Raw genomic sequence first — 23,921 nt, 5'->3', positions numbered from 1 at the left:
TATGGTCAGTAACTGCAGCTGTCATAGCTCTGATTTTGTGTTAGTGTCCCATTTTGAAGTAGCTGTTCTCCACTCACTAGTGTCACTGGTAAGAACACATGTCTGTTTCCCATTCCATCAAGTATGGGATTATATTTTTGAATCCATGCAACATTATTTTAACTAGATTCCCTGTGCTGAATCCAACTTTGCTACTACCTATTCCCCAGGATAGTAAACCACAAATAAAACAGAGCCCCTGGACTGGGTTACTGTTACTAATTTGCTCTTAAATCCACAGAGGTATTTAACTTACATTGCTCTACACAATACAGATATGATACATTTAATGAACAGCGTTTGTTAAATGCTGTATGTGCTCCTTGGGAGGTGGTGGAAAGTGGAATATTATGCAACATGTTTCATTAGCACAGGTGCCTGATCTCTAGACGCTCACAAGAGTATGTACATTGGTAGATCAACAATCTGTTAATATTCAAGATATGCCTTTGGGGTAGAGTATGATTTCGGACAGTTGCGGCAACAGAGAGGGTTCTTGACCACCATATAATAGCATCAAATGTCCTTTTATATAATAGTGTTTCTTCATAGGGGACCCAGGGGTGGCCAAGAACCCTCTCTGGGTCCCCAATCAAGAGCCACCATTATGTTGAAGCACTTTTGGATGCTATCTATGCTATTTATGCTCCCTAACCAAATATCAAATGTGCAGGACAGTGTTTAGCTGTGGCAACAACTGTGCAGACTCTTCTGCAACACTGAAGCAGCACTGAAAGGATGGCACTGCACACACCGAAAGGCTCACACTGCATGCGTTTGACCGAGCCATGCTGCACTCACAATGGTTATTATCTACTGAGCCATTACTGTGTTACAAACTGAAAGGTCAGCACGCTTAGTTCATGGCATTTCTATTTGCCATTGGGCAAATAAGTTTGGCGCACGTACATACACTAATTTTGTATTTTGCAAATACCGAAAGGTCTGCATGTTTTAAACTTGACAGCAGCACATGATCTCAGTATTCTAGCAGCAACTCAACTGGGTCTTCATTTGACAACTATTAATATATTACTTACCATTCAGCCGTTGCTCTTTGAATTTAATTGTCCGACATTGATAAAGACCCTTATTGAGGTTGAAACACGTGCCGGCTGTCCACTACCGCACATGTCCTTTCTCACAGGTTCAACTGTATGAATGTTACACATTGTTTTATGGTTTGTGACAATACATTCAATCATATTCCTTGATATTTATTATTTATTGCAGCTCTTCTTGCAAGCAATATTTCCCTATTTATTTCCGTGAGTTGAATGGAATCTGGAAAACTCATGTTTCACTTGAACTCCAAAAGTTTCACCTTGGCTGGGGCTTTTTTTTAGAAAGGTATCGCACTAATGTCACTGACTCTAGCACCCCATGCCCATGTCTGGATAGAGGACTAGGCACAAAGCCTACCCGCAAGTGCCTTATCAATGGATCTATTAACTATCTGGGAATGAGACATATGGAGTGAATCAAGCGCTTTCTGCACAGAGGTGCTTAATGTTGTGAAGTATTTTTATATTTTTAAAATGATTCATGCAGATGTGACATGCCAATCTAATGTGTCCATTTATAATAATTATTTAATAATAATTTGCATTTATATAGTGCTACGGACCCTCAGGTATCTGAGCGCTGCTTATTATTACCCATGGTGTGTGGTGCTCATTTATCGACCTCGGAAGGATGAAAGGCTGAATTTGACTCTGCCAGGATTCAAACCTGCATCAACAGGCTCTGCACGGATATCAAAACGAGTGCTATTCTCGCTGTGCTATCTGACCAGCTTTATACAATCCCACCCCCAAAATTAACGGCAAAGAACAGACAGTGGGGTAGTCAACGAAAGAAATGTATTTAAAAGAAGAGTTCAGTTTCAGACAGCTACTTGGCTATACCCTGGTGACTAATATGATATGTTTACGAAACAAATACGTCAGCAAAATGTTACCTGCCTATATGAATTTCACTATTGTAAATCTGTAAAAGCATCCACTCTCAATCATGTTGTCATCCTCTGAATACTATGGTACTCTAAAAGACTGTAGATATACTACCATTTCTGCTTGGCATTGGCTTCTTTGTAAACATCACTCACATCACTCATTTTTCGATGGAGACATTTCACATATTGCAAGCATTGTCAAAACCTTTGATTTTCTCCAGCAGGTTAATGGAAATATAGCAATCAAGAAAACTTCACACTCCACCAACCCCTCTATGCAGACATGAGATAGTGATTGTAATATCTATGTATAGGCCACTTGACATATAGACAATGACCGGCTACCATTGGACTATTGCCCTCATTATGAGTTTGTTGCTGTCTCTGCCGCCCGATATCCTATCCCGGTATTACCAGTACATTATGGGTGGCAGAGAACCAGGAAGTTCCCATTCCCTTGGACCCCATGGTATGGGATTGCCTGAATCACTGGTGCAGGTATTACCAATGCCAGTGATTCAGACATTTCTTTGCCGGTAGGGGCCTAATCTACCAGCTGGTCAGGCCTGCCGGGCGATCCGTGGCCCCACCAGCAAACTTAAAGTGTTCCGGTCTGGCAAAAATGACAAAGGCGGAATTACCAGCCTTTATTCCGGCATTTTCTCCAGACCGGCTCACATGTAATGATGCCCTATGTGTATTTGCAAAAGGTAACTTGTTTGCATTGGCTCATGTAAGTTTGAATTCACAGGTAATGTTTTTGTTAATATATATATACAGTTCTAATGCCACATGTATACCATGTCTTCTGAATACGTGGCTTCAGCTCTCTATATGCATGTTTGTATGGCTTATATTAAACTTGAATGTGTTCCTTTCAATCTAGATGCAGGTACAGTTTTAAATGGCTCTACATATAATGTGTTCAGTCTCTTTATATATCTGGGCTGAAAATGTACTATTCTACAGTAACAGATATGTAGTTGAAGATGCCCTTACCTCCCACATAACACCTGACTCTGCCTGACCATTGAAAGAAAAGGGAATGCAGAGTAGTTGCACTTCACACAATTCATAATGAATAGAATCATGTTTGTTAGCATGCATTTCAAAGATCCAGACTGTTAAATCATGAGGTTTACCCAGGCCATAGTACTTGCCATTCACCTATGACCGACTGTGACTCCACACTGTTTTACATAACTACATATAGTTCAAATAATACTAACATTTACAAAAACAATTCCCCCTTTTAGTGGCATCAAAATGTATTCAGTTTTGAATTTTGTTTTTCAATAGAATGTCAATTTGACCTGTAAGAACACTGGGCCTCATTATAAGTTTGCCGGTCCGGGAACTACGGTACCGGTAAGCTTGCCGGTACCCTAGTTCCCGGACCAGCAAACTACAAGTGCTCACAGGTGCCTTTCTGCGCATCAGGTCGGTCCTGCCGGGCATAGTGGCACCCAAGAGCAAAGCATGTTGGATGCACCGGCACTGTTACAAACGGCGCCAGTGAATCTACCTCCCCATTCACATTCAGCCCTAATGGGAATGGGGAGCATCTTTTTTCCGGTGCCTGCAAATGGACAATTACCGGGTCCGGCAGGGCCGTAATGACCTGGTAATTGCCCAATCACGGGCCCCGGAAAAAAAATTAAAACAGTCGGCAGCCTTGCCTGTATTACAGGCACGGCTACAGCTGATGTCATAATGAGGCCCAATATCTCACTTTGAATTTCATATAAATAAAAACACACAGGATGTTGGGATATTAGCTCTGTGTGCCTGTTTTCAAATTGAACCTCCCTGCATTCCAAGTCCTTTTATCTTCCAGACTTTGCCCTGATATAATTGGACTATTTGAGGATTGGGGTGGGTTCTAGATGTAACTTCCAGTTTTGCGAGAACCAGCAGAGTGGCCAGGTATCATTGCTACAGTAACCCCTCAATTCAGATGTCTTCTTTGGAAATAAATCCACAAGCACCTACTGGTCTTCCTTCTAGGGTCTGGTCTGGCCTTTTTTTCTTTCACTTGGTAGGTCTGCCCATCTACTCTCCATTAGCCAGTTCATTCGCCTTCTGAATCTTGCTTGCCCAATATCCCATCACAAGCCTATGTTCTATATGTAACAAACAATATATTATGCTAGCCTTCTCTATGGTAGAGGCATGATTTCCCTGACTCAAGGGTGAGAGGAAAACCACTCCTGTTAAAGAGATGCTAATTCCTTTTTTGTCTGATGTTTTGACTCATATGGGCTACCTTTATCAAACTTTTATAACTTATAGTCACAGGGTGCACTTAGAAATGTAAATAAATATTTTGTTCAATTAAATTGAACAATAGCGCATGTTCTTTACCATTTTTGGACAATTTAAAACATAACGACATTTCATTTTTACTAAGGATTGTGATAGAGGTTACTGTTATCTGCAAAGTGTCCGAATCTGGTGTGAATCAGATCTTGTGTTGCAATGCACCTCTTAATTTCGATAATGAACATTTCATGTCATTTTTCCCTTCATGTTTAATGCATTTATTTCTTTGATGTGCATTTGCAGATGTTTTCCAATTACCTTTCGCCTTGACTAAGCAAAGGGAGACATCTGGTGCCATGCATCTGAATGTTAATCGGTTTCTCATTGATCTCTTGAGTTAATGCAGTTTTTACAAGCTTACGTGAACTGATTGGTGTGAGATTTCTTGATGCCAAATCCTCTTTACATTAGTGAACGCCTGAAGCAAATTTATAGAGCTTATCTGCTTTGAAACTCTGCCTTGCATGCAATGGAGTGGCATCTGGGGGGCCTAAAAACCATCTGGCTTGACCATGAGATGTAATCATTTCTAACATGTACTAACTGGACGGGGGCCCTTGTGAGCTCTTCAGCATGCCATGCAACTGAGAACCTGTTATTTTGATTCTATTATTTTGTTTCAGCCCCTCTGGGTTTAATTTTGCAATAGCTGCAATGCTGACCTGCCTTTTCAATACACATGACACTGTAAAACTAAACCCAACAGAATTTTTAGTCTGATTCTTACGTTTTAACACAGTATGGTTTGAGATGAATTACTAACATGACAGAATAAATAGGCACATCTCATTTAGACTGGGAATATAACTTAGCAGCAAGGACATCATTTTTACACACCCTATCCTCTTTGTAAGGACATGTGAAATTGTCAAATTCTTGATGCTTTTAAATCCATGGTTTTCTGTATTCCATGTGAAATAACAACTTCAGTTCTGCAATGCCTATCAAATGTATCATGATTAATTCTTTGAAATAAACACAGTCCAAAGGTAATTCACTGTCTATTTAAAAAATGTGGGCATGCTATACATTTGTAAAGCCATCCTTTCTAAACTTGACAGCAAGTACGAGGCAGACAGACATCTCCAAAAATGTACAGACTCTATACAACTTGTTCCTCTTGATCTACCAAAAAGGAATTTCTTAGTTTATTTTAGGCCGCATTTTTATTAGCTATACTATGTTCTACATTATGGAATGAAAGAATTGAAGAAACTCGCCCCTCCATCCCTCTGACTGTACTGAAGAGGCGTGATGGTGAGAACTGACATAGGTTGAAGGCACTACAAGAGGTAGCCCCATGGCTTCTTGCCTGTAAATAACTCCCTAGTAACCAACAGAAGGCTACCGGAGCTAATTATAGACACTGCTAATAGGGGAAAGGGAGAGGGAAGAGCATGCATGCCAAAAGCTGCTGAGTGAGTTCCTCTAACATGGCACGTGAACCACAATCCAAATGCCAATCAACGGAAACTCCTGAATGGAGCAACCTGCTCCTGTATTTAAGATCCCTGATGAAATACAAGTCAAAATGGAGAGGAGGGATCAGGCAAGTAGGTCCCTCACCAAAATTCAACAGGAATGCAATATCGGCAAACACACCTCTCGCAGGTAAAGAGCATTGTGCTCCACTATGCCCAACGTCCTTAACAAGGTGTTTATAAAAAATATTAAACACTCTTGGCCATACAACACATTTAATTAGTAAATAAAGTAACAGAGAATCAGGTTTTCATACCTCCTCTGGCCAACTGAAATACTTGAAGCCCTATCAAAAGAGGACTGGAGGATTGGATGTGGGAGACAAGCTACCTTATTATTTCTACTCTTGTACAATTGGTGGCTGCTGAAGAGACAGAAGAGGGGGGTATGTCAAATTATGTTTGCTGTGTGTAAAAAAGAAACATGTTTGCAGCATGATAGGAGTCCTCTCTGCTATATTTTAGAATGTGAAATACAATATCAAACGTTTGCAAATAAGTGTACATGTGTTTAGCTCTGTGGGCAATTCATGTGTCCCCTTCAAAGACAATGGCCCTCATTCCGAGGTTGGTGACTGCCACCATTAACGGGTCCGGCACCGGTATAGTTCAATGGGGACTTACCGGTGTAGTCCGACCTTTGCGGGACCAGTAAGTCCCCATTGAAAATGCCATTCCCCATTCCCATTTGATCCCCCATAGGGCTCAATGCGAATGGGGAGGGCACAAATAACGGGCTCGCGAATGGCAAGCCTGTTATTTGTGACATGGTCCCTTAACGGGTCCCGTCCACAACGGCTGGTCAGGCCAGCCATTACTAGTGGGACCCGCTAAGGGACCTTGTAGTAGGGCGGTAAGGGATTAACGGCACCGTTCTCCTTACTGGTGCCCGGTATCCCTTATCCGCCCACCCTGGAATAACCCCAAATGCATTTTTTACTGACTTCTGTTGCATTCAGGCAACACTCCTTCAAACTTCTGCCTTAAGTCCCAGCTAGTTTGAAGGGAGAAAATGGATTGGTCCCTTCACTTCAGTGATTCTTTTACATTTTTTGAGATACAGTTATTTTAGTAGGTATAAGTAATATAAATTAAGCCTAATGCATTTGCAATGTGTTTGTATGTGTTTAACACATCATCGGCTCTGATCATAATGTTTGCTATTGTTATTGTGTAGGAAAATTGAAGTCAAATGGGCAGGTCCCTGTTTGAACATTTGGAAGTGGTAAGAGTATTTCACAATGGTTACTAGTCTTTGCGTCTAAAACTTTCCAACGAAAGTAAAATGCATCAAAAATTTTCCTACGCAAATGTTTCCATCAAATTCATTTTTTTGTATTTATTTTTTGTTGGGGGAAGGGGGGTAATTTTTTACCCTTAAAACCCTACCCCAAACAAAATTAACCCTTTACCCCACACATATATGGATTTGATGGAAACATTTTAGCCGGAAAACTTTAGATGGAAAAAGTGTTATTGGTAACTTTTTCGATGGAAAGACGGTCTACCTTTCAAAACCTCTTTCTCCTGATGGAAATGGATCTGAATGTTACATTTGTCTTTTTAACTGCTTGTCTACCAAATGATAGTGCTAGTTTAATATCTTTAGGAACTTGTTCTCTGTGTGTTACATCGAGATCCCCACCATTTTGGTTTGAATATAGCAGAATTTGCGAAAATGTTCTTTATGAAAGAATTCCCTTTGATTTTAATACATAATAGGTAGCAATATACTGCTAAATGATATGTCTATATGTAAACAAAAAATGGATCTTTAGAGGAGCAATGGTGGGAAAGAAGATAATACTTAAAGGTTGGAAGACAGTGAATCCAGTTACCATAGATGTATGGATTAAGGAAATGCATGATTTGGCAGAGATGGAAAGAGTTATATTTCGAAAAGATAAAAAACTTGCTTTATTTGAAAACATCTGGGGGAAATTCCTTACATTGTACTGATCAATTAAATATGATGTGAATCTTGAGGTGGATGGGTTAGGGAATTTCATTAATGTACATACAATTGTTTCTGTTAAGTTAGTGTTTAACATACAATTGGAGGTTTTGGATTTAATTGTAAATGCTGTATGCTAAAATAAATTGTTTAAAAAAAAAAAATCCCAACCATTCCTGTTCAGCCCACTGAGTGATATGAAACTTCTTGTCATGTTCTCCCATCCCTCTTCTTTGGTGCTTTCAGCAATCAACCCTGAGCAGGGATATAGAACCACAAATAAACAACTCTGCTGTGATCCTGGCATGATGCAAATGTAGTTAATTTAACAGAAAAGGAGAACAGACATACACCATACTGGGACACCTCTGAAATATTCCCCACACAGGAGCATGCCCTGAAACTGTTTATTGAGCATTTTATATTATATTCCTATTTATTGGTGTGCTTTCTTAAATTGTTCTCTTTTATGCAGCTAACATATTCATCTCATTTGTACTGTGATAACTGATGTTTCGAACACTGGTTTCTCAAGTTGTTTATTTTATGTCTTTGGATACCAATAGTTTCCTTTGACACTTTATTATTATCACAAATTGCTAAGCAAATAAGGTGGAATTCTATTAAAGAAAAATGTAATTAGCAACATGTTTTAATTAATTTGTAATAACTATTGTATGCCTTGCTACAGCAAATTCTGGTATCTCTACCCTAGTCTTCTAAATGGAGTGTGAAGATTTGTCACCTGCTTCATCAATATCATAATCTGCAACACCTGCTCTCCAGTAGCAGAGAGCAAGTTCAGAGGTCACAGGTGTCCTCTTGACAGGTGCAGTGATAGCAAATTCACTTCAGCAAAGAGGTTGCATTTAAAATCTGGACCTCTCTTCCAAAACTGCATACTAACGATGAATTACCATTCTGGTGGTAGCTTATTCTTTAAATATTAGACATAACTGAATTTGGGGTATGGAGTTTGGTATTTCACATAATTCTTAAAGCCAAATCTGATGTGCATGAAACATATTTCAATCTTGTGAACTCAGGCCATCCATGGACAGCCTGTGCGTATTTTCCCTAGACTGGCTGTTTCTGCTACACTGAGCAGGACCATGATCCGTAATGGCTGCCTATGTTTAAATCTTTTGTGAGGTCATGTAACACTTCTCCCGATCAAGTCAGCCCCTCTTCAGGAGCTGTCCTGGGAAACAGGAATCAAAGGGCATACCAGAAAAAAGACTATCCTCACACCAGGGTGTTGCATACCAAAGGGCCTTGGATGCGATGGCTCTGGGAAGTGGGTGGAGTTAGTGTAGTCACAGGGAGCTTCCTGTCCCCTGCATTTCCTTTAACCAAAGTATTTTGTGTATGATGCAAGTAGGCAAGAACCACTTGTCACAAGGACAGTTATGGGAAGCCTTAAACCAGGCTTGTTTTTGTGCAATAACCTGTGGAAATGTGCCTATAAAGGAAGGGATCTCCCAATCCTTCCGTGAGTCACTTTGGACTATCCAGTGCATAAGGAAACATTAATTTGGACCTCTTTTGGGAGAGTGTGATCCTTCCAAAGACTACCGGGTCAAACAGCCCCAATTTGCATTGTGAAAGATAGTCCTCTGCAAAGACCTCAGACACCTATGATAACAAATGTCTTTAAAGACATAGGCCCTCATTACAACACCAGCGCTAAACCATGGCGCTATTAGCACCATGGTAGCTGCCGGTATTGTAACGAGTCTGCCATGGTGAAATGGGGAAGTACCACCCCATTCCAAGGTTGGCGGGGCGGTACTTCCCCATTTCACCATGGCCTTTCTCCATTCCCATTTTTGCCCCATAGGGCATAATGGGAATGGGGAAGGCGGTAATTATGGTACCGCAAATTGCGGTACCGTAATTAGCACCAAGGTCCCTTTGCGGGTCCATTCCTTAACGGCTGGTAAAACCAGTCGTTAAGGCGGGAACCCGCAAAGGGACCTCGTAATCAGGCGCTAAGGGATTACCGGTACAGGTACCCTTAGCGGTACCGGTAATCCCTTAGCACAAGCGTCGTAATGAGGCCCATAAGGCCTGATTTAAAAAATCCTTTTACAATGGAGCCATTCCATTGAAAAACGCTTTGCAAATCCCATAATGTTGACCGATTTAAAGGCACGCATGCAAATGTTGGTGTAATTCCTCTGAAAAAAGATCAGTTTGGTCACGAAGGTGGTGGCAATTCTCCTTTAAAAGACAATGAGGTTGAAAAAGAGCAAAGTTTGGCAAAGATAATTTCCAAGACTCTGAAGCTTAGTCCTAGAGTGCAAAAAGACTAAGACAAGACCAAGGGTCATGGCTGTACACAGTTCTGAAAAACAGAAATATGGATGAATGCCATATTTCTTTTCTTTTCATTGCAACTGGACGTGGTACTGCAATCTCTCACCCCATTGTGAAGACGGACTGGAATCTCGGTCATGGAACATCACAGCGTGGACATGTAATTGGTTAGGTTCCTAACCTGGATTCGCAGGCCTACCAAATCCTTGAAAGTATATTGGACAAGTAATATCCTAAGACAAGATGTGGTTCACTACATCATTCTGTACCATTTTGAGCATTAATATTGATTGGCACAGAGACATCAACCATCCTCTATTCAACCATCAATATGCAATCTACATTGACAGTGCAGTACTTAAAAGAGTAGGGAAAAAATATGCAAAGCAGTTGGGTCTCATTGGTTCCATTATACGTTCCTTCATTTTCATGGACATCCGTGACTTTATGTATTTACTACAAGGAAGGGCGTATACAGTGGATCTATCTAAATTCATCTAAAACATGCTACACAATCCACAAATGTTTTTTTGTTGTGCTTTCATCAGGTTGGATTTAAAAATGTGATCCTAGCCGACCCTCTTGTGCATACCTTTAATACAAAAGTAGCATTTGAATACATACGTTGATTTTTTTTGTACCTACTGAGGTAACAGCACTAATTTCCCATTCACGTTATAATCTGAACATATCTACATAAAAACTAACAGAAGTATTAAGAAATATAAAAACATGCATATGTTATATTTATAACCATCAGAATATGTCATAAATCTCCCTGTGGAACTGATGTTAATGTATGTTAAAACCACAAATGAGCTAAAACGTATGACAGTAATTTGTTAATTACAAATTACTTTAAAAAGGCAATCATGTTACATGAACACATTTCTGCTGTAATCCGTTCTAACAGGGGTAGAAATCAACAAAAATCCTTCAGCGTCGGTGCCCTTCTTTGATGTCCTGCAAAATGTTACAAAGAACCAACATGAAGAGCTTGGTCACGTGGATATTGAGGGCCTGATTTGCAAACGTGTTGTCAATGGGACTTTCCCATGTTAGAACAGTTTTGTAAATCAGGCCCTAAGTAGCAATGTATGAACAGTATACATATAAAACGTGCCCTTATTATCCTCGCGGGGTTGTACATGGATGAAGCTGTCCTTAAAAGTGAACAACACAATATATTGTATTAGATTTTAAAATAATTGCTTTCCTTTAAAATGTTCAAATAGCCTGGAGGGATAAATAGTTAGGTGTGCTTGTTTGGAGAGTTCTGAAGGAGGGATTACATGTCTTCACGCATGCCTGTTTGCATTGATCTGAGAATACCCATTCACACAAATATTGTCTAACTCCATTAGCAAAATGCTAATGCAAATGAGAAAAAATGCTCAATGTGTACCTGGAGCCCCAGGTCAAGTTCTACGCCAGGTGCATCATGGGACTTTATCAATAATGTATGCTGCTCTCAAGCAGTCAGCAATGCGTGGGAGCTACCTACCTTGATGTAACAGCCTTCATGTTAGGCATGAAACCCGTGCTTCCACCATCACGCGGAATGCGTGGCATGCCACTTTATCACTGTGAAGTGATGAAGTAGCTAGCAACATTAAGAAGTGGCTAGCCCCTCTTGCAGTGTGTAGCAGCCTTTACTCACCACCACCATTGGGTGGTTCTATACGCTGGCACCCACCGTTTTATATTATAAATGGCATTTAATAGGGGCATTCTACGTGTGCACCACCTGCCATGATCACATGCTGTAGTAACACAAAACACACATCTGGACAATTAGGGGGCCTGCCTGGGTGTTGGGGGGGAGTGTACAGCAGCAAAGGCAGCAGTGAGAAATCACAAATATAGAAGGACTCTTCTTTATTTATTGAATTGTTTTTTTTTTATAATGCACCTAATACCGTACCTGAGCTCAGTTTCTAAGCACAGATCAAAGATTCAAACGTCTGTTGCTCTCTGTGGTCTTGCTTCCAAGACCAGCACATTGACCCTGCGCTATCCTCCGTTTGTCTGCTCTATTATCAATGTCAACACCTTGCAGTGTAAAGAGTACAATATGCTGTTTGCACATAGGGTGCACATGTGTCTTCATTCCTGATTGCCTCACATTCCAATAGCACCTCCATGCACCTGAGATGACAGCAGAGAAGTCACAGACAGTGAGGGATCATTTTTGACCATTATCTTCCTTGATGGGGTGAGAAGGAGTTTAGTTCATTATAAAGAAGTTACATCCAGAGTATACCTCCATTGTCATAGACGGTACACCAATGAACTTATCGAACCACGTCAAAACCCTAGGTGTATACCTCGACTCCAGCCTCACCATGTTTAAACACATAAGTACACTTTCCTCATCTACGGCTTACACGGCCAAACTTACTGCCTTAAATTGACCTTTCCTCACACCTCAGAATTGCATACCTCTTGTTATAGCCCTCATATTGGCCAAGATTGATTACTGCAATGTACTACTGCTAGGCACTTCCAAGAAAAACATAAACAAAATGCTACTTTTACCAAACAAGGTGTTGAGAGCAGCTCTAGGTATAAGCAAAAGAGATCACATTACACAACAAAGGCTGCCCATACAAGCAGGAATATTCCATAAAACTCTTACCATCACACACAAATTTGTCAATGCTAATGTCCCAATTTACCTCAATCAATACCTCACACTCAAGAAAGCAGTAAGAGCACTTAGATCCAGCTGCCAGGTTCACCTACGTGTCCCCAGATTCAGGAACACCAGAGGAGGCAACTCCAGCTTTGCAGTAGCTGCCACCAGAATTTGGAACTCACTCCCCAACAACATTTGTAATGAGCCCTCCAACCCACAATTCAAGAAATTGTTAAAAAAGGGCTTTTCAATAAATACCAATCTCACTGCTCTACTATGCTTTACCATGTAACCTTACTGTTGGACCAGAATCTATGTTACTGTGACTGTAATCATCAGCAAGCACTTCTACCATGTAACGAAGAAGTTTGTAAGCATTCATTTACCGCGAGCTTTACAGTATTCTTGTAAATTGCGCTGTGATACACTTGGGTTTGGGCGCACAATCAAATGTAATACATTTTATAAAAGTTAGTAACTATTTGTGTAGCCATTTATTAGTTATGGCCAGAAAAACATGTATTCTAGAGCACAGAGAAGTGTATGCCCATGCCCTGATGCCATCATAACCCCTAAATAGATGTGGAGGAGCAATGCGGAATCAGTATGCCGCCTCCATCCGTCCATCAATCCTATGATCTCTTGGAAGCCTATTCATACCCAATACACTTAAAGATCTGAACGCCATTGGCATCATGTAATGTATACGCTGGAGTCACTAACATATTTCTAACTTTTTCTTCCTTACTGATGCTCTCCACTCCACCATCTCCACCTGTCCTTCAAATATCCAGCACGACCTTAATCTAAAACCTAAAAAGACAAAGGTCTCATTTTTGCCTACCTCTGCTCTTCCTACTCCACCAACCCACCAGCTCATCACTTTCCCCCCTCTCGACTTTCTATTTCTTTCTTGGCTCGCAATCTTGGGGTGAATTTTGACTCCTCCATTTCCTTCTTCATATACATTTAAAGTACTGCTCACATTTAGCGTTTCTTTCTCTTGTGGTGTTCATCGTTTCTTCTCATTTCAGGCCACTAAACTCCTATTATTTCCCTTAATTTCATGGATATCGATTATTGCTATGCCCATCTTCTTGGTATTCCTGCTTCTCAACTACCCCCCCCCCCACTGTGTACAACGCTGCTATTTGTCTTCTTTTTACTCTCCCTCCATGCTCCTCTATTTCCTTTTACCTTCTTTCTATCACTTTTCTGGCGTTTGATACTCATGCAATAAAATGCAAGTTCAGCGCAGTAAAAAGGCACACTCTTATCAATTGAGAGTAGCACTGTAAATGGGGAGAGGGCTCCTTTTAATTGTTATACAGTAAAGCCCAAAATAAAAGTAATTTACATTTAAAAGGAGTACAGGGGCACAAACCTTGTAAATAAGCCTTAAAGCATGCTTTTGCAGAAAACACGTGCTAGCTTTTTATTAATCTGCAACAACCTGCAGTGGCTGGCATGGGCGTAATTTTAGGGGGGACAAGGGTATTTGTCCCCCCCAACTTTTGTGGCACACCATTTTGTCACCCTCATTAGGCAGAGGCCCCTTTGCTTTAGATGACACGTCCCCCCCAACATTTTCAGAAAAGTTACTCCACTGATGACTGGTAACACATTGCAAGTCGCATAATCCCAGACTGGTATGGTAAGAAGCAAACAATAATTGTTATTTCTCAAGGTCACATTTTATAATTCAGAATGATTTGCAAAACACAGTTTTTAAATGGCGTCAACAGAACCGCAGCACTTTCAAATTGCCTCTTAGTACATTTTGCCCGGGAAGTAGGACAAAGAGTTCTTAATGCGCAACATTCGTATAGCAGTATGTCTGTGGTTCAAGGCCCTGACAATGCTAAGGTAGAAAGCGTTTCTCATGAGAACCTGATGAGGTGACCGGGACAGAAGAATACAATTCCGCTGGTCATCTCAAATAATTCAATGAATTGTCATTACGATGTGGGAAATCTGGTTTGGATTGTGATGTCACAAATTATAACTAAGTGTAGTCTGTGAAGGTTTGTGGACCCAATTACAGAACATAATGTATGTTTGTCTATAAGGGTATAATGTGCAAGCAACAATCAGCTTGGTGTGGGGAGATCTTTTCCTGTTGCAAACTTATTCATGTTAATTAGCTCGATTGTTAAAAAAGTTTTAGATTTAGGGGTGTTTTTTTGGCAGCACCTTTTCACGTGGGTCTGTTCCGCAATCTGTTTGAATATAGCTGTTCCAGATACGTCTGGGCCCAGAATAAACCTGTGTTACTTCTTGCCTTGCATACACTACTTTTTGACTACTTTTGTAATGTTTTATTGGTGAGTCCTGAGTGGACCCACAACACATTTTTTGGAGGCCCCAGCGAGATATCTCAGCCTTCGTACTAGGCATGGGGATTTCAGCCATGCTCCCGGAGGAGTGCAGGACAGCGTCTTCTTGCCATTACTAAGTGTTCAAGTAACAAGGAGGTCGGCGGATGTGGAGTTCCCGAAGATCTGCCTTGTCCGGTGCTGCCTTAACTCGGACCGGGTACCAGCCTTTAAACGGAAAGTCAGAGGCCAATAGAAATGGAGAATCTCATAAAAGGATACATGAGTGTACCCATGCATGAAAGGGCAAGGGGTGGGAGGGATTATTTTATGGTGCATAGCGACGCACCCTCAGGACTGGTGGATGGTGACTGACCATAGTAGTATTAGATTTTAGGTCTGCCGATCCGTTAGGGAGGAGGTGGACGGTTGGCAAATCTGCATTAGAGCAGAGGGTTGCATAGTAAGTACCTGACCTTGTTACACAAGAGTTGCACCTAGTGCAGACAATTTGTTGCATCATTTTACGCGCACATGTTTTGTAAGTAGCAGCAGTTTATTTTTTAGTGCTTTGGAAAGTGGTTGTAGTATTTGTTTAATGTGTCTATGGAGATGACGGAAGGGCCGGAGACAAAATACAGTATAAATATTTACAGAGCTGCGTAGCGTGAGTTAAAGGTGCAGTTGATAGAAGGTAGGATTAACTGCTCTTTTTAACGTACTAACGTAGAACATTATTGTTAAGGTGGTGGGCCTGGGGAGAAGGCCATTTATGTACTAATACAACATAACAAGGGGGGCCTGTAGAGAAGGCCAATTTATGCAAGTGTGGAGTGCAAGGTGTGAAAGGGCTGGGCCATAGTGAATGAAAATAGGGCAAATGAGTAAGTGGTAAGTATAAAATTGAGTGAGTGGGATTGATCGAATAAGGTTTGATATTTTAAAAGTTTAAATTATGAAGGAAAAGAGGAAAAAGGGAGGGAAGATTATTGCAACAACAAGGACTAAGGTGGGATAATGATGTCCTAATGCATGGATGCATCGCTTAATCATATGTGCAGGAAATTGTCTCAATATCATGACAAGATAACGAAGTATAATTTTGAGTGAGCACATGACACAGTGGGGAAATGTTATGAAGAATGGCCCGGTGAGGGAAGATTCAATAACGATATTGTCGACAGTATGCATTCATACTTGTCGACTACGTGCAAATGTGCAAAGCTTAAAAAGAGGCAGGGCATTGTAGAGCTTTGGAAATTGTACGACAAACAGGTAAAAGAAACAGAGAAAGGGAAGGAAGAGGAGGTGCAGGGAAGTTCAACGGCCCCTCCATATACGATATATCCATTAATAAAATGAGCTGCACGATATACGAATTCTAAACAAGTCTACATAAGGAAGGAACACATAAAAGGAAAAATGAGGGTGAATCTAGTGCCATTAGTAAGGTTGAGAAGGAGAGGTGGACATATTTAATTGACATTAAAAAGAGCACCCAGCAGCAACTTGACTATGTGTTCTGGAAAGCCAATAAAGCCATAGAAAGGGAGATGGAGAAAAAAGGAAAAGAACAAGGAAAGGCTGCTGACGAACAGGGGTGGACAACAGGATGCTTACAATTTAGAATCAGCAACTGGGGACATGACTCAGACAATAGTAGAGATGACACGACAGAAGGCGTGCACACCGCATCAGATTGGTAGGACAGTGGTGACAGTGATCATGGGGATGACAAAGTAGACAAATGCAATTTGACAGACATGAGCAGGGCAAGGAGAACAAATGAGAGAGAAGAGGATGAAAGAGAAGATTATTTGGGAGATTGGGGAAATAGGCTTTGGAATAGATAAACGAGAAAAGCAGTCATGAAAAGACCACAACGTGGTAATAAGCACACAGCTCACACACAGATGCCCCTTTTGCAGAAAGCGAGGAGTGAGGTTCACTACATACCCTGGATAGGGACAATTTGGTTTACAGTTTACCTTCATAAATAGTGGGGGCGAGCAAATGGATTTATCTTTATGAGAAAGAGACAACAGGAATTCCATTGGCCATAAGAGATATAAAGAGTTTATTGACAGTGTTGGTTGGGGAGAGAAGTGGCAAAATTTGGCAACAGACCAGATATGCTGGGGTAATATTAAGCTCTAACATACATGATGGAGCACCCTTTAATAACTATTGAGCACATGTTTGGAAGGCTCTAAGGGAGCTGTGTCCAGATACGTCAGACATGGGTTCAACATTGGCTTCTAAAATGAAGCCTGATGAGGATTACGTGGAATACATACGGTCCATACAACACATGTGGACTCAGGAAAATAAACAGTTTTGGGATGACAAAATACCTTTCTTTTACCACATCTTAGTGAGGGGGCAACCCACAGATGTGTAGACATCTTTAAAGAATATAGTGGGAATTGAGGCAAAAGGGTGGCCTGAGATAAAGGAAACAATTGTACATTATTGCAAAAGAAAGCAGGAGAAGGATAAGGAGACAGTTGACAATGCAACAAAAGCAGACAACAAATTAGTTCAGAAAAAACAGGCTAAAATATACATGGAAGGAGCAGTGCTTACATGGCCAGTTGTCGTTCCACAGATGCAGCAAGGGGGGCTCCCAGTGGCAACGGTTATGCAACTAGGAGGTACACTCAAGTACCACACAATCAGCAGTAGAGAATGGTGCCGATGCAGCAACAACCTGCATTTATAAATGTGCAGCAACAGCCAGGGGTTGTGCAGACAGGAGGAATAAACGGTTGAATGGGACTATATCAGACAGAGAGAGGATTTTACACACAAGGAACGGCAATAGGGTACAGGGGCATGGGGCTACGGTTTGGGGACAGTGCTTTGCATGTGGACATTTTGGTCACTTAGCACAGACATGCCCACTAATAGCACAAGTAGAGTAATAACAGCAGCCTTATACACAGGCACCTCAAGATACAGGTGATACAGCAGTAGCAACTAAAGATACAGCCCGCACAACCACAGGGTATATCCACCCAGGGACAAGTTCAAGTGCATTGTGGGTAGATAGTAAGAATCCCAGGCACAGTAAGCATACTCCAGGCACCAGTACAGACACAAGTACAAGAAGGGGTAACATTACAGGGACAGAACCCTGTTCCCCAATACACTGGAGAGACAGTGGTGGGCGGTAATCCATTTACATCATACGCCAATACATTTTCCCAATAGGGGTGCCTGTGGGGAGTTTGATTGTGTCCTGTTTCAGCAATAACTGAGGACCCTGAGGAGGAACCGGAGGTAGCAGTACATATAGCCCAGAGGGGATTTTCCTTTTTTATAGTCACTGGAACAACCAGATTATGCATAAAGGAAGAAGTATTTCCATTATCTAACAAAGTTTTCAATACTCAAGGCTTTTAGGAGACAATTTTGAAAGTTCCTCTGACAAAAGATTAACCCTTGACAATAGGGACACAGAATAATGTAGCACCATTATTGTACTCAAAAGATACTCCAATCAACATTCTGGGAAGGGACTTACTCAGGAAATTGTATGCCAAAAGTTAATTTTCAGAGAAAGGGATGGTGTGCACCACCCCCGGAATGTATTCAGCTAGCGTTGCAATACTGATTCAGGCATATTATGCACACAGCATGGTGAGAGGGATAACCACATAGATAGAGGTGTTTCTGTATGGCGTAAAGGTGTTGTTGGGATGGTGCCCATGAATTAAAGGAAAGGTGTTTTGGATGCCCAACAGAGTTTTGTTTGGGTCAGTGTCCCTCCTCTGTTAGTTCAGACTCACACACACTGCTGTACCTAGAGGAAGTATGTATTGGTATAAAAGGACATGATCATATTGGCTGCCAGTGATGAAGACAACATGGAATGGCATACAATATTATGTATTGATCCATCACTGACATTGACAGGACTAAGTGACACAGAACTGTTAGCAACAAAGGACAATGAAGAAGGAGAGGCAGTGTTTGAATTGAGCATACCTTGTCCAGTACACATAAAAGAAAGGGCAGTCCCCCAAATGACTCAGATACCAAAAAAGAATGCAAAATATTTGAAGGAAGATTTGGAAAAAGTGCCAAAAAGGCTATGGACAACAGGACCCCAAGATGTAGGAATAGTAAAAGGGGTCGGAATTACACATCATATTTAAAAAAAAGGAGCAAGCACTATTGCCATGAGTAAAGCAGTACCCCCTTTCTCGAGAAGCAGATGAGGGCATTTATGAAACACTGTATGCCCTATGGCAGCAAGGTATAATACAGGAGAGCACCTTGCAACTTGGCTATCTATCCAATCAAGAAAGGGAGGGAGGTAGCATTTTATATAGGATTTATGTCCTCTTAACAATATAATTTGCAGCATTATTTGCAGCATTCCAGTCGAGGCACACTATTTCACCATGGTAGATTTAAAGAATGCCTTTTTCTCCATCGCACTACACCCAGACTGCAGGTATCTCACCGCATTTACGTATCAGTGGACCAGATTATTGAGTTATTCAAATGGATTTGAGCAATTTACAGGTTGCATGCACAGTGATACAGTACGTTGACAAATTATTGGTATGCAGCGTGACAGAAGAGGAGTGTAGAAAGGTCTCAGTGATACTCCTGATTTAGCAAGCTGACAAAAGATACACAGTGGACTGGGAGAAGTTGCAATACTGTCAAAAAGAAGTCGTGTATTTGGGTCACATTGTGTCAGTAGATGGGAGAAAAATAACACCAGAAAGAGTAGAGGCCATACATAAAACTCCACGGCCAAAAACAGTGAAAGAGATGCAGCAGTTTTTGGGCCTATGCAATTACTGCAGGGCATGGCTTTTTGATTACTCCACTTACACTAGGCCATTGTTGCAAGCATTAAAAGAAGCCCAGAAACACAAAACAAACATACAATGGACAGCTGAAATGGGTGAGAACTTTGATGAACTAAACATGAGTTAGCAAATGCACCAGTACTGGTTACACCCAATTACAAAGCAAAGTTTCACCTGTTTTCCCATTCAGATGGAAAAGTAATGACGGCTGTGCTGACACAGAAGAAGGGACAGGGACACAAACCACTTGCATATTACAGTGGATCCCTGGACGCAGTGATTCAGGGACATTTCCCATGTGAGCAGGCACTTGCTGCTGCTACATTTGCAATTGAGAAGGTTTCCACAATAACTATGGGGTGCCTTGTAATTTTATACATGGAGTATACATTATTCGCAATACTGGAGAAAAAAAAAACAACATTGATAACTCAGAGATCTTCAGGGTATGACGTAATACTGACAAACCCAGCAATAGATGGTGGGATGCAGGGCCATAATCCCAGCAGAGTTCATTGCAGAAAAAATTGAGGAGGGAGACTACATACATTGCTACATAACGTGCATAGACAGGAGCAAAGATAACCCTCTGGTTAAGCAGGAGTTGATTGAAGGGGTGATATGATTTTTATTGATGTAAGCTCCAGTATTGATCAGACCACAGGATAGAGGAATTCAGGTTCCGCAGTGGTAAGGTGAAGATATGGAGTACACAAAGGGCAGGAGTTGATAGGGTTCTCATAGACACGACTACCAGACCACTACAACAAACAGGCATCAGAACTGGTGGCCTTGATTGATGCATTGAACATGTCAGATGGACAGGTAGTGCAGATTTTCTCTGATTCGGGCTACGTTACTTTCACAGTGCACTCAGGGCTAGCAAGATGGGAAAGGAGAGGGTTCAAAAGAATTGTGGGTACACCTGTTCAGCATGCAGGATTACTGATTAAATTATTAGAAATCTTACCACTCCTAGTACAACTAGCTTTTATTAAGTGCAAGGCCCACACAGGCCGGCAAGATTTTATTTCATTAGGAAACAAAAGAGCAGACAGATCAGCAAAAGAAGCAGCATATCTACCAGAAGGAACACATGTGCTGTTCCCTGTCGAAAAGGACAAAATACCTGTATTAGCAGTACTAAAGATGATCAAAGAAAAAGGTACATTACCAGAAAACTTTAAGGCAGCCCCAATAATGCAAATAATTGAGTTACAGGGAAAATCATCAGATGATGAGAACGAGTTATGGAGGAGGAGAGGATGTTCTTTATCCCCAACTGATTTGGTATGATGGCATGATAGCACAGGAAAAATGATAATGCTAAAGAAATTGTTGTGGGTGCCATTGGAACAGCTTCACTACCCTGCCCATATATCGAAAGAGCATGTGGATGCAGTGATAAGTGAAGACTGGTGTGTACCAAATTTATATGAGAATGTGTCAGAGTTTGTGAAAAACTGCATGACATGCCAGATGTCTTTGCCAGGTCACACATTGAGATTTGTGCATGGAATATTGCCGTTACCGGAAGGCCCATTCCCGAACTTGCATATTGACTATGTTGATATGCAAGAGAAATGTACTTCTTATAGGTACATGCTTGTAGCAGTGTGTCCATTTTCATGTTGGATTGAGGCTGATCCCTGTGCCCTTAATGAAACATGTTGCAGCAATATTTCTTGTGAGGGAGGTGTTCTTAAGGTGGGGGATTTCAGATGCAATTCATTCTGACAATGGTCAGCATTTTGCTAATGAGTTAATTAAGGAAATAACAACACTCCTAGGGATAAAGCATGAATTATGCACGGTTTACCATTCACAAGCCATTGGTTGAATAGAGAAGATAAATGAACTGCTTAAAATGCAGTTCGCAAATCTTACGCAGACAGTTGGAAAATCCTGTGTGCACTGATTTCCTCTTGCTTTATTTGCACTGTACAATACACCTGGAGGAGATCATCACCTGACTTCTCGTGAGATTATTACAGAGAAGGGAATGCATGTACCTATTCTGCCATCGCATACAATCTCTGACACACACTCTTCTTCTTGCATTCTGGGGGCAGGGTTTGATACGTATCTCAAAGAACTTACAAAATCTGTTCGATACATATCCTTGCAGACGAGGACAAAATTTCAAACCGGACAATTAGGTGATCTAAGAGCATGTTTTCCACAAACAGCACTTCGTTACCTGGGGAGAAGGTGTTCATCAGGAATCATGTCAGCAAATGGAAGGATAAGCGCTTCACTGGCCCACATACTGTGATCTATTCGACATTGACAGTGGTCAGTATAGAGGGACGGTGAGGATGGGTTCATATCACAGACGTGCACAAAGACAGGAGCTCCAGTTCCCAAAGCACAACATATTTGGAAGTATATGGGAAGTTTTGTTAGCTTTTTTTTCAGCAATTAGAATATGCAGAAAAGTAGCAAAAAAATCCTGATTTTTTTTTATAGAAAATATTATAGCGAAGAGAAAAAATTTATTTTCAGGGTTTTGGAGTGTGATAATATTAATATGTTTTAGTGTAGGATTAATTGTTTTGGTTTATTTGGTTTTAAGAGAAAAAAGTGCAACACAGTTCAATGAAAATGTAAATAGGGAAGAAAGGAGTTTAATGAATGAGAAGGTTTTCATCATGGCACTGATGGAGAGCCAGATTCGTCAACTGGAAATGTTTGGTATGAGCGAGATATTGCGTGCCAGGAGAGAAAGGGCGAATGGCACTTCCTACATCTGCTCTCTCGTCCTACACGTGATAGGAGCACCCCAACATATTGTACCTCAAGCTGTGTTTTATGAGGAAGCAGGACTAGAAACTAGAAGTCACTCTGCAAAACTAGAAGTTTATTTCAGGAAAAAAAGGTCACGGTTCCATGCGTGGATGAAGGGGAAAAGGTTCATGAAGACAATTTTGTGTGACAGTAGGTTCTAAAAAGGGGGATTTACAAATCATTGACCGCAGGAGATTATGGTGCACAAGTGAGGAAGGGCAAAGCATACCCTGGTGTCATACAAGGCTATTGATGAGGATAGAAGAAGCAGTGTGGCATGGGGACAAATGGGACAAATGGGAGAGGGGATAATGCAGTGTCATGCTTCCAAGTGAATGACAGTTGCAGGGCAATTTGCAGGGCAATTTGGGGAAAATATTAACATGCATTAACTATTTAATGTGGTTTCTTGAAGAGTAATTTGGAAAACAATTAATGATCTGCGTCCAGCTCTTGCCATTCACACATTCTGTTACCACCACGATACCGCTGAGTTCCCCCACCACTATACTACTAGTTTGGTGGAGTGGTGGAAGATTTACATCCAGCTAAGAGCTGAAAGTAAATCCGGCACCATTACACAAATAAACAGTAAAATCTGTGGAATTACTGCCTGCTGTAATTCTGCAGAAATTCTAATGGAGTCGTATGGACTCCAATTAATGGGGACTAACACCACCTACCTCCACTTTGTCATCTGGCGGTCATTCTGCCAGACGATGTGGCGGTAACAGTGATTCCTTTTAGTGGTATCTCATCAGATTTACCTCTGAGATACCACCTAACTTGTAATGAGGAGTGTTTGCAACTCAGTCACAGAGGAGATGAGTCTAGTGAATGAGATGTGTGTTGCACTCATTCAAATCATGTTGCAGATGCAATGCAACAGGATGTTTCTGGATGATAACAACCAATATATGTATATTTAATGTTAGCTAAAGATTGAGAATGAACTGCAAGACATTAGCATTTTGATGAAGTCACTGAATTTAACAATGACAATATTCCGGCATTAGGTGTCCAAAAGATTATACAGCATGGGCTGCTATGAGGTATCTCTCAGCGACACAATTGGAGTTGGCACTCCAGGCAGTATGAAGAAAATGCTGGAAGCTGTTATGAAGGAAGTCCCACTGAGTGCTCTTGCTGTTCACTGCCATGACACCTACGGACAAGCTTTGGCCAACATACTTATGGCAGTTCAGGTAAGCCAATACATTTTTATGCAAGATGTAATGTAATGATCCAATGAAGAACGAGATTAAGACCTCGATGTTTAGTGG

At 41.1% G+C, this 23,921-nt stretch overlaps 1 protein-coding gene across 4 annotated transcripts in view; it reads left to right on the top strand.

Moving 5' to 3' along the window:
- HMGCLL1 (3-hydroxy-3-methylglutaryl-CoA lyase like 1) overlaps nucleotides 1–23,921 on the top strand; it is a 696,896-nt gene that overhangs the window by 340,404 nt on the left and 332,571 nt on the right. For all 4 annotated transcript variants that reach the window (XM_069606147.1, XM_069606145.1, XM_069606144.1 and 1 more), the window contains exon 7: nucleotides 23,655–23,843. In XM_069606147.1, coding sequence (XP_069462248.1) covers nucleotides 23,655–23,843 — 189 coding nt within the window. The remainder of the gene's footprint in view (nucleotides 1–23,654; nucleotides 23,844–23,921) is intronic.

This window comes from Ambystoma mexicanum, chromosome 4p, assembly GCF_040938575.1.
Source record: "Ambystoma mexicanum isolate Mex_15411 chromosome 4p, UKY_AmexF1_1, whole genome shotgun sequence".
Classification (NCBI taxonomy): domain Eukaryota; kingdom Metazoa; phylum Chordata; class Amphibia; order Caudata; family Ambystomatidae; genus Ambystoma; species Ambystoma mexicanum.
Note: the sequence above shows the minus strand (reverse complement) of the source record. Positions and strands in the feature narration are given on the sequence as shown.